The following is a 12,497-nucleotide window of genomic DNA, read 5'->3' on the forward strand; positions in this document are numbered from 1 at the left end:
CGTTGATCATTGTCTACCTGGCACAGCTTCTGTTTGTTCTGTAGCTGCACGTCTTTATCTCAAAGACCTGTCTGAGATTTCCTGTTAACGATAGGGATGACATGTCTGAGCATAGCATACCTGGAGCTCGTGAACTTGAGCTTCGTGATTTCGGACTTGTTGCACGCATTGTTCCTCTGCATCAGCTCGGACGGATGTCATCGTCTCCTCCAAGAATTTTGATGCCGCTGCCATTGCATTCTGGTCGGCTCTCTGCGAGTATGCCTAGGCTTCTTGTTGGAAGTTCATGGTCAGCTGCGTGTTTAAGTGCTGTAGTCGAGCAAGTTCAGCTCGTAAACCAGCGTTTTCATTTTTTTTGTCCTGAATTTCGCTCGCGGTGATGCTGGGCCGATACTGGTCGTTCAAGCTTTGATTAAGTTGCTGCACTTGAGCCAATTGCACCCTCAGAGTTTGGTTCTTGTGCATTTTGTGCCGGAGCTGGGAATCCAATTGAAAGTTCAAGCTTTTGCTGTCTGTGATCTAACTCAATATTAAGGGGCATAGATAAGAAATTAAGTTGAGACTCACTCGTGCCTGAAGATCTGTTTGACGATTCTTGTTTTTTGTGCGGTTATAGCGGTGAACTTCTTCAGGATCCCACTGGGGTAGCGGAGAGACGCTTTCATCCTCTACAGCCTTCATCTTCCCTTTGGATTTTCGTCGAGAGAAAAGCTTCGTCTTCCTTATCATACCGCGGGCGACGCCTGCCAACCATTACGCCAGACGAGGGGGGGGGGAGACTCTGGGGTCTGTAGCATATAAGTGATACCGTCGGTTGGAGGATAGGAGGAGCAGGCGACGGATGCTGGAGTAATAGAAGGCGGATTGACAGGAGTAATAGAAGGCGGATTGACAGTTTGACTGGTCCCCGAACGCAAATCGAGCATTGGATAGTCCTCTGTAAAGGTTTGGGTTTGCATCACTGTCACCGTGGTCTGCCTTATTGGCGGTGCGACTGTGCTCTGCCTTGTCGGTGGCGCAATGAAAGTGGTTGTTAAGGCTGGCGATACTGTTGGCGTGGGCTGCCTTGTTGGCGGCGCAACGGAGGCGGCTGTAAAGGCTTTGCGCTTGTGACACCCCGTCTTTGTCATTCGCAGAGTGAAATGAGTCGAGTGACTGAGAGGAAGGAGGCCGAGGAATGCTAAAATTCCCTGGCATATGGTCATTCGGGTCGTCGATGTCCATGGAAAGAATGGATAGAGTGCGCAAAGGTGGGTCAATTATATGACATGGCTTTCTTTTGTTCAGAGAGTGACCGGTATTGCCAATGCACAAAGGATTGTGATTCACTGCAACAAAGGGGACAATTTTCTGAACCCCAAAGTTCTCAACGGTGACCCAACGACGCAGTGTCTTTATGGGATGTATAGATTACTGCGCAAATATGTCTACAACTTGGATGAATGGGAATGGTGGTCGCGTCTATTGGGTGAATGAGCGTGCGCGCTGTATAGTCAACAGCCTCGGAAGGCAACGACGTCCCCGCCCCTGGAAGGCAGCTACACGACTCCGAAATTCAGCACTGTACATGAATCAGTTTGAAAGAAATCAAGGAGCACAAAAAGACGCACGACTCGAAGATGTAGTCTGTCATAACTGCATGCCGTCCTCCCATGCTAACCAGGGACTTGTTGTCGGCTCCACCAAGGCGAAGAAAGATGATGTCACCCACCAGTTGGATAGGGTTGTCGTTGGTCCCGTTCCAAGCAATGGACTTATTGACAGGGAGAGTTTTTCCTCGTTTGAGAAAGACACGAAAGTGAGAACGACTGCGTCCATGGTAGAGAACAACGTCGAAATCATGAGTATGAGCTTGGAGGTGTGCGTCATCAAAGTTATCCTCGATGCATGGATATCGAGGCACTTCGAGGGCAGCCGATTCACATTCTGTTCTCGTATCCTTGAAACATGGTCTGCGAGGAGATGAATGATAGCGACGGCACTATAGAATACGTTGGCAGTTCTACAAGATATAAGAAAGATTCGTTGTAGCGGAAACTATCGCTGACCTCACGCTTCTTCTGAACAGGGCGACGATTGTTGACCATGGTAAAGAACGACTAGCCAAACAGACCGCCCAGCTGCATCTTTCTTAAATCGGGTCGTGAAAGGATCTGGCTGTGAAAGGGATCACAACACGTTGATAGTCGGCCAACTCTTTAGAATGCAGGGAGATACCGCCGCAAGTTCCAAAAGATTTGGTCAAGATGGGATATGGCGGGAATTGAGACGAGTAAAGCAGGCTGGGAGAGGTTGAGCGTAGTGGAAGGGAAGGAGTTGTGGCAGCTCAGCACAAGTCAGGCGAACTCTTGAAAACATGGGATACCCTACAAATTTGGAAAACGAGGGCTAAAGAGACTCCCACAGTGAATTTTTGTAACCTGATTTTCCTTTGTGCTGCTTTCTTTGTGGCGACGACTTATATTTTGCTATTTGGCACTCCCCATTGCGACCCAGTTCCTTCCAAATCCTTCCAACTCCTTCTAACTCAACACCAACCATGGCTGATCACAACCAAGATCTCCGCAACGAGGTCCCAAAGCACGCACTCTCCAAACTTGGCAACCCTCCTCCTCGTGCTATGGTGCTGATTGTCAAACCCTGGGTTCAAAAACCCTTTTTCTTCGCCTTTTAAACCTTTTATTTTGGCCCTGGTTGATAAGATAAGACAAGGAGGAGATAAGATGGACGATAAGATGGTGATTGGATCATCAGATGTCGATGTTGATGTTGATTGACAGCGTGGAGTTGGACATGAGGCAAACAGCGTGTAAAAGCATGGCTAAAGTATGACGTCATTGCCTCTCGTATTAGGCATGGTAAACACATGGTAGTAGTGTATATAAGTAGAGTAGATTTCGTCTTGTACCCCAGTCTTCGAATTCCATCATCTTTACGATATCCTTTCACGGTGCTTCTTGCTTGCCTTCACTGGCCAACTGGCATCCTCTGAATTGGTGTTGTTTGTGACATAATTCGAAGACTACCCTCTTACCCTCATACCCTCCTACCTCTTACCACCTACCCAAACCACTCCCCTACCCCGTTACTATCGCCAAATTTCCCACACCCTTTTCCCACGCCCTCTCCCTTTCTAGGTCGTCTGCTCTAGATCCTTTTGCTCTAGGTTCTTTTCTTCTTGGCTAGGTACACTCGGAGACGACAATCCAAGGGACCCACTCGAGAGGACACGCGCTTCATACTTGCAAGAGAGACGTCTGGCCCAACCCAGGTGCTTTCGTAGAGTCATAGCTGCTACAAGGAGCGCAGAGGCAATCTTCGGAGAACCCTAGTTCGTCCAGCGCGGGGTGTGTCGTAGAAGGCCCCGGTGGATTCCTCTCACGCAACAGGTCTCTTGGACCCCCGACAACGGACTCTCCGGTCCATCCTCTGTGGCGCTCTCCCACGCGCTTTGATCCCTGACCTCTCGTCAGGGGCTCCTTCTGAGGAGTCTTCAAGAAATTCTACACCCCGCTCTCTCTCCCCTATCCCCTCTCCATTGAACCACTTTTACCTCGACTCTCTTCCTCCTTCCCCAATCTCTGCTCTGGCTACTCTTGCCATTGCTCCTACCCCCGCAACTGTACCCCAACCCACACCTGCACCCGCACCCCAACCACCAACCAACATGTCTCGCGTCGTACTTGCGAACCCCCCTCCTCTCTTCTCTGGCGAGAAATCGCTTTGGGAAAATTTCTACGATTCCGCCACAACTTATATTGCGGCTTACGCTGATGCGCTCGATACGGATCATAAACAAATTTGGTTCTTGATCTCGTACCTTCGATGCGCAGATGCTTCCGCATGTACGGCAGCTGACTGGGTGCGCAATTGGAAAAAGCGAACCCTTAAGAATGGTGTGCTGGCAACTACCTATACATTCGACAACCTCATTGCGGAGCTGGAACTCTCGTTCAAGGACACAAACGTGGCACAGGCGGCGCATCTAAAGCTGACGACTACTTGTCAAAACAAGATGTCGCTGACCGATTTCTTCCAGTCATTCGAATTGCTGGCAGAACAGGCTGGCTATAGTCCCAATGCCAAGCCTTGTGCATATGATGCGTTCCTAATCCAGCTGCTTGAGGAATTAGTCAATACGGAGATCACTGGTCCTATTTACGTGGGAGGCACTGCCCTGCCCAAGACCTATCTGGAATGGAAAGAGCGTCTGATGCAGATCGACGCGAACTTGTCTCGGAACAGGCTGCGTTTGGGCCGCCGCGGACAGACGTTTGGATTCATTCCCCAGTTCCAACGTACTCCGCCTGCCGCCCCACGCGCCCCAGTACCACAAGCAGCCGCGCCTGCTAAAGATCCCGATGCCATGGACGTCGACCGCGCTCGACAGAAGTGGAAACCCTTGCGCTGCTTCAACTGTGGCAAAATTGGTCACATTAGTCGCAACTGCCCGGACCCCCCTCAGAAGAAACTCAGCGTTAGGGCCTTGATGGCTCAAGTTGATGAGGGTGACAAGTTCGATGGCACGTTGACGCAGTTGATCCAGAAGTTGCGCGAGGCGGGTTTTTAAAGCGCTCCTCTCCCCTGGCCAAGGAGACGGAGCGATCCGAAATTGTTGATTCGAAATATGGACGTTATTCTCCTCTCAGTAAATTAAATGCGACTTCCAATATGCCTGCTACGGACTCTTTTTATGGTACCGACTCGGACTCGTTACGAAAGGACATACATGAATTCCTTTACAACTCTCGCCGTATCCATGTTTTGCAAAATCAGAATCGTCTTCATAACTTAAAGGAACAAAAGCGTGCTGAGAAAGATGAGTGGTGGACTGAGTTCCAAAAGGCCTGCGGAGAAAAAACCGCATCAACAAAGACTGAGAGAGGAAGTGAGGAGGCGGAAGCTGATGTGACTGTACCTCCAGTCCCAGCGCACACTAGGTTTGAGACTCTATCCGGATGCAAGAGGCTGCTGCGCGACAAGCTAGAGCCAAGCCAGATCATCTTAGTCAGGAACTGAAAGACTTTCAACGGGAACGTAAACGCTATGAGATGTTGGTCCCAATAACTCTCATGGTTCCCGAGACTGGCAAGGTTCGCACAATAAAGGCTTTGCTTGACAATGGTTGTACAACGACCTGCATTGACGGAGCATATGCCCAAGCAGAAGGATTTGAGTTGAAAGAGCTGGACTCTCACATTATCGCCCGCAATGCAGATGGCACCGAGAATACTCATGGCAAAATAACACACTATGTCGAACTACGCATGGGTGTTGGCGATCATTGGGAAATGCAACGCTTCCTTGTCACTGGACTGGGTAAAGCCCGTGTCTTCATTGGATACGACTGGCTTCTTAAACATAACCCGGAAATTGACTGGCGTTCCCAAAAGATCAAGTTTTCTCGCTGCCCTGTTGAATGCAATGCTCGTGATGAAGAGTTCCAAGCTGACCCTGATCTGGAAGAAGGAGAGTCAATCTTGCTAGTGGACTTTGGTCCAGCAGTTGATCTCCGACTGAAGGAGACCTAAGCACAGCGAATGGCAGAAGAAGCTGGTCGAAACAAAGAACGAATGACCGAGGAGAAGATTCCCAATCAGTATTGAGAGTTCGTCAAAGTATTCGCTAAAGAATCATTTGACTCTCTACCTGAACGTCGTCCATGGGATCATGCGATCGAACTCAAGCCAGACTCTAAGGCTGTAGATTGCAAAATCTATCCTCTGTCTCGTGATGAACAAAGAGAGCTTGACAATTTCCTGGAAGAAAACCTAAAGAGCGGACGCATCCAACCATCAAAGTCACCGATGGCGTCCGCCTTCTTCTTTGTCAAGAAAAAAGACGGCTCTCTTCGACCTGTGCAAGATTATCGGAAGTTGAACGAGATGACGATTAAAAACCGTTATCCTCTGCCCTTGATCTCTGAGCTCGTCAATAAGCTCCAAGGTGCCCGATACTTCACAAAGCTTGACATTTGCTGGGGTTATAATAATGTGCGCATCAAGGAGGGAGATGAGTGGAAGGCAGCTTTCCGAACCAACCGAGGACTGTTCGAACCCTTAGTCATGTTCTTTGGGCTTACCAATTCGCCGGCAACATTCCAAACAATGATGAATGACATCTTACGAGATCTGATCAACGAAGGACACGTTGTCGTCTATCTTGACGATATTCTTATCTTTACGGATTCACTGGAGGAACATCGGAAGATTGTTCGCCAGGTGCTTGAGGTTCTCCAGAAGCACAAACTCTATCTCAAACCCGAAAAGTGTGAATTTGAACGCACTGAGATTGAGTATCTGGGAGTGATTATCTCGCACAACTCAATGAAAATGGATCCCGTGAAGATCAAAGGTGTCATGGAATGGCCGCAGCCCAAAACAGTAAAGCATGTGCAAGCTTTCTTAGGGTTCACCAACTTCTACCGCCGATTCATTCGGGGCTACAGCGAAGTGGCTCGACCTTTGACCAAGCTCACTGGCAAAGGCGGTTGGACTTGGGGACCAGAACAGCAACAAGCCTTCGATGGACTGAAGTCGCGAATAGCCGAGGATGCAGTACTGGCACTGCCAACGGACGATGGAAAATTCCGTCTTGAGGCTGATGCTTCTGAAGGCGCAATTGGAGCTATTCTTAGTCAAGAACAGAATGGCGTATGGCGTCCCGTCGGGTTCTTGTCACATAGCCTGATGGAGACAGAGCGAAATTACGAAATCTACGACAAAGAAATGCTCGCCATCATGTTCGCGCTGGAAGAATATCGTGCCATCCTCATGGGTGCTAAGGAGACTTTCGAGATCTTCACTGATCATCAAAACCTCGAATATTTCAAGAAGCCCCAGAAGCTGAATCGCCGACAAGCCCGATGAATCACCGAGTTGTCACAATATGACTTCACACTGCACCATCGGCCCGGAGCGCTTAATCGGAAGGCTGACCTGCTATCTCGACGGGCTGATCATGATCAAGGAAAGGACGATAACAAGGACGTCATTCTCCTAAAGCCAGAATTATTCAGGGCGACTCAAGTACACTTCGAGGGACCAGAAGATGATCTTCTTAGTCAGATCAAAACGACTAGAAGATTAGATACCAGTGTCAAATTGGCCCTTGAAAAGTCGCTGCCTGATTGGCGAAAAGATGGCGACCTAATCCTTTACCGAGATAAGATCTATGTGCCTCGAGATGATACTCTTCGTGAACGGATCATTCACTTGCATCATGATACCCCGCTTGTTGGACATCCAGGAGAATATCGGACCCAAGAACTCATTGAACGAAAATATTGGTGGCCCAGAATGGGTAATCAAATCAAGGAGTATATCCGAACCTGTGATGCATGCCAACGGACTCGATGGAGACAACGAACTCATGGATTCCTGAAACCCCATAGTGTCCCCAATGGACCATGGGAGACAGTGTCAATGGACTTGATCGGCCCACTACCAGAAAGTAATGGCTTTACAGCTATCCAAGTTTGGGTCGACTTGTTTACCAAACGGATCCATATTGAGCCCGTGAGCATCAAGATTAACAGCGAGGGAATCGCACGCTTGACACGCGATCGGATTGTGCGATATCATGGGGTTCCTCGGAAGATAATCTCAGACCGAGACCCCCGTTATGTATCCGACTTCATGCGTGAGCTTAATCGGCTGCTGGGAACAGAGATGAACCCAAGCACGGCATACCATCCTCAAACCGACGGTCAGACAGAGCGGATGAACAAAGAGATTGAACACTATCTCCGCATCTATGTCAACCACCACCAATCAGACTGGTCGGAATGGTTACCGTTGGCCGAGTTCGCCTACAACGACAAAGCTCATGCTTCGACCAAGGTCTCGCCATTCTTCCTAGATCATGGGTACCATCCCTGGAAAGGCGTCGAAGGACCATATGACTCTAAGGTCGAGGCAGCAGAAGAATTTGCGAAAAAGATGCAGCGCGTGCGTGAGGATGCAACGGTGGCAATTAAGAAGGCCCAAGAGCGGATGAAGAAGTACTATGACCAGAAACGTGTACCAGCACCTGAATTCAAAGTCGGAGACAAGGTGTACGTTGAAGGGTCAAAAGTGCAACAGAATCGACCATCCGAGAAGCTCAATGATCGATGTGTGGGACCATTCAAAGTGGAGGCAAAGGTTGGACCTTCGGCATATGAACTCAAGATGCCAGGTTCTAGTCAGGCTCATCCAGTCTACAATGAGACAGAGCTGACACCCTACCACGAGCCACCACCCCACCGGCGAGAAGAAAGGCCGCCACCGGACATTGTGGATGATCACGAGGAGTAAGAGGTTGAGGAGATTATGAAGAAGCGGAAGCGTGGTCGTGGTTGGCAGTATCTGGTGAAGTGGAAGGGATACCCGCATAGCGAGGATACATGGGAGACGGCGCAAAGGCTTGAGAACTCTCAAGAATTGTTAGACGAGTTCAACCAGAAGAACCCAGTAATCAAGACCCGTAGTGTGCCTGTCCTTGCCCAGGGTCATTGGGATTACCTGGTCAAATGTTATAAGCCGACGCAAGAGAAGCTCCCATATCCGTCCCGGAAACTCTTTAATTATCAGACTGGCCATTTTGTGGAGGCTGAAGGGGGGGTGGATGATGAACGCGCTTTAATGCCCTCTGTCGATGAGGACGTCGACCTTGAAGGGAGGGTAATGTCAAACCCTGGGTTCAAAAACCCTTTTTCTTCGCCTTTTAAACCTTTTATTTTGGCCCTGGTTGATAAGATAAGACAAGGAGGAGATAAGATGGACGATAAGATGGTGATTGGATCATCAGATGTCGATGTTGATGTTGATTGACAGCGTGGAGTTGGACATGAGGCAAACAGCAGGTAAAAGCATGGCTAAAGTATGACGTCATTGCCTCTCATATTAGGCATGGTAAACACATGGTAGTAGTGTATATAAGTAGAGTAGATTTCGTCTTGTACCCCAGTCTTCGAATTCTATCATCTTTACGATATCCTTTCACGGTGCTTCTTGCTTGCCTTCACTGGCCAACTGGCATCCTCTGAATTGGTGTTGTTTGTGACACTGATTCTCCATACCAACCTATCTTTTCCCGATACCGCTCCGGTTTCACTGACCCACAACATAACCCTGCCGCCAGAAGCCCTTCCCCAGGCAGTCGCACATCTTCTTTGGCATCCAGAGCCTGACTCCAGCATACTGCATTGGGCAACATCGCCAGCCCTTTCGATGATGTCCGAATTGACCGAGAGTTCTTCAGCCTCTGTGAAGTCGGAGGAAGGGGATCGCCTTCGCAGCTGGGTCCTCACTGGTGCTGGCAAAATCGAAGTGCCTCCCAAAGCTCCCAGCAAAGCAGATGTCAAATTGCTTCTCAAACAGCTTTACGGCTTGTGCGTAGAGTTCAAAATCAAGGACAAGTATACCGAGTTTCGTGTATGTCCGTGCTCTTTTCCCTTTTTGTTCTATCTCATCGTTCAACACCAGACTGCGATGGACACTATCGCAGCACGTACACTTCAACCCGAAGTCGTATTCTCCAAGCAGAACAAGGAGGATATAGATAAGGCCTTCAAAGAGGTGTGTAAACATTCCACCCGGTTTTTTTTCGCTAAACAAGACTAGATCGGCGACATATACACCTGGTTTCATTGTTGCCCTGATGGATGGCCAGCCCGCCCATATCTTATGGGCCGACAAAGCAACTGTTCGAAGTGCAAAGACCTAAGGGCGGCAGCGGCAGTGGGGCGTGAGGCAAAGAAGGTTCTCGGAAGATTTCCTTCAATGCCAGCGAAGACGGCAAAGGAGATTACCTCCCTCCCACTTTGGAAAACCCGTTCTAATTCTGGTTGTTAATAAGTAGATTGATTACATGTATTTTCGAATGTGTTACACAAAGTCCAATAGTATCAGTAATCTACCTGTGCAGCGCAGTACCCACCGTGAATTGTCAGGTCCACCCCGGCGGGTTGGAGCAGACAATTCACGGCTGTTTTTCTCTCCACCATAGTATTAATGAAAAGCAGAATGAATAACTACGAGTTCCAAGGCTTTTTCTCTTTAAGTCTATCGGGTATAGATAATTATGAATAATTCTGGCATTATAGGACTCGGACAACAAGATGTGACACTGGTATGTGACATCTACAGGCTTGTTATACTCATCTATATTATACTATATATATTGATAATCAACCATAGTGTGCTATCCAAAGCCCATGCGACAGCACATCCAGACTGGGACAAAATCTTGGTGCGCCAATGGGAACTTTGGACGAGGAGGAAGCGACACGCAAAAAGCCTTTTGTCTCGCCATGGATCGTCTACCAATCCGACTGCTGCCATTCTCCCTCCCCGCAAAAAGGCCAAGCCGGCCTCGGCGGAGCCCTCCTCCTCCAGCAACGACAAGACTTTGATTCGTGGACCCCCCCACTGCTCGTAATCGCGCTTCTGACCTACGCACAGCAAATGGTGCGGCTCAGTCGTGATCAGGATGGGCCTTCCACAGGGGATCATCTCTGAGTTTGGTGATGGGCACTTGTAGCATATAACACTCCGTCGTAATGTACATTCTAGTAGTCGCTCCAAAATCTGATTATTACTGCTTTTCAGTCCCTTGCAGGTCGAACGCGTTGTGACCTGCAAGGTGGACTTGATGGTTGACCTGTAGGTAGCCCCGCAGGTCACCGGTATACTGCTCATATCTGTATTGGTTTCTGTGGCACTAAAATTAGTTGTATTTGTTGTAGTATATGAAAAATTGATTCCTTTCTTTTCAGAAACAATATACATGTGAATGAATCCCTTTGTTTATAGAGGACTGAAATGGACACAGAAACTCACTGTTTCTGTCTGCATTTCAGCATTGTTAAAGTGCTTTGTTTATAGCTCACCGATTCTTACACAAAAACAAGTTGCCACTTTCAACGGCGCGGAAACTAGCGCTGATAGGCGTAGTTTCCGTGGCTGTTTCGGGTCAGAAGAAAGAAGTGGTTTTGTTGGAGCTGATTTTTGTACATATTTGTCCAAATTCTGAGTAGGTTTCTGCTCAATTAAAACTTTGCATTTAAGTCGACCTAATTCTACTACAGATTGGTCTAAAATCAATTATAGTTTCTGTTCAAGCTGATATTTTGCTTTTTCCGGTGTGTCGTATTCACGCCTCGGATCCGGTGCACCGCTCGCCGTTAACCCCCGATTCTACTCCCTTCAGTATTTCAAACCCCACCGTAGGCCCACCATGTTCCCATTACTCCTCCCACTCCCATCCCTAACCATCCGAGTCCGCTAGGACACGCATCCCCAGCTTCATCGCCCACGGCATCGCACCGCACATCGCCGCGCTATACTCCCCCAAATCCACCTCCTCCCCCGTCCGCTCCCCATCCGCATAGACGAACCGCGGCACCCAGCACGCCTTCCTCGTCGACACCGGCGCGGGGCACATCCCGATATACCCCGCCACCAGCGCGTCCAGCTCGCCCAGCGCCCCACCCACGGGAGGCACGTGCGTGCGGCACTCGGTGCACACGGGGACTGCGGGCCGGAGGACGAGCCGGCGAAGCGCGGGCGTGCCGAGGAGGAGCGCGGCCAGCAGCGCGAGGAGAAGCGGCGGCGGCGGGTGCGACTCAGGCGCGTTGCACACGCGCGGGTCGGGGAAGGAGAAGTGCAGCGAGAGACTGAAGAGCTGCGGGAGAAACGGGAGGAGGATGGGGGACTCGGAGCGGCAGCCTGAGGGTGGGGCGTGGGGCGAGAGTGTCAGGGAGAGATGCGTGAGCGTGTTAGCCGTGATGCAGAGGAGCGGTCCGATCAAAGCGGTCGGCGCGAGGCCGAGGTCAGTGATGGTGAGGCTGCGCAGCGCGGCGGCGTGCGGAAGGAGAACACGCAGCAGCGGAGGGTGGAGGGTGGGCACGCTCGTCGCTAGGCGGCTGATCGGATTGATCGTCTCTGCAGCAATATGATCGTCTTCTTCTTCCAGCGCGACGGTCACGTCAAACAGCGTCACATCGCGACTCGCACCCCAGAACAACATCAACACCTCCGCCGGTACTTCACGGAAGCCGCAGAGGCTGACGCGCCGCAAGCCGCCGTGTCTCCATCGCTCCTCGACCGCTGCTCCAAACTTCTCCTCGATAGTGCTCCACCTACCTTGCCCCTTGACGCTGAACACCCGGACGTTGCTGAATCGTGCCAACAGAACATCCAGCAGATCGCACTCACTGGCTTCCGCGTATTCTAGCTGCACCTCCACCACGTGCGCCGCGAGATGTGGGAACGCTGCGAAATGCGCGTTTGTCGAAGGCAGGCGGTCCGTGCGGACGTTGGCGGTCCGGTAGAGCCGCTCCTGACACAGGTAGGTCATGGCGCGGGACGCGGCGGCGGTAGCCAGGAGCGCGGCCCTTGCGTCATCGTGATCGGGGTCGAGCTGCGCGACGATGTGCGTGAGGAGCTCTGGCGGGAGTACGCAGGGCATGGAGGATCGCTGGCCCGACTTGGACGCTGGTGTGATATATACGC

At 50.4% G+C, this 12,497-nt stretch overlaps 1 protein-coding gene across 1 annotated transcript; it reads right to left on the bottom strand.

The window, feature by feature from the left end:
• Positions 1-11,250: 11,250 nt before the first annotated feature.
• Positions 11,251-12,453, bottom strand: MIND_00393700 (uncharacterized protein; the record flags this gene model as incomplete). Its single annotated transcript, XM_037360766.1, has 1 exon — positions 11,251-12,453. The coding sequence occupies one exon, from the start codon at positions 12,451-12,453 to the stop codon at positions 11,251-11,253; it is 1,203 nt and encodes a 400-aa protein (XP_037223651.1).
• Between the last annotated feature and the right edge of the window lie 44 nt (positions 12,454-12,497).

Source organism: Mycena indigotica (assembly GCF_014461135.1).
Source record: "Mycena indigotica strain 171206Taipei chromosome Unknown Mind.scaff0003, whole genome shotgun sequence".
NCBI lineage: Eukaryota > Fungi > Basidiomycota > Agaricomycetes > Agaricales > Mycenaceae > Mycena > Mycena indigotica.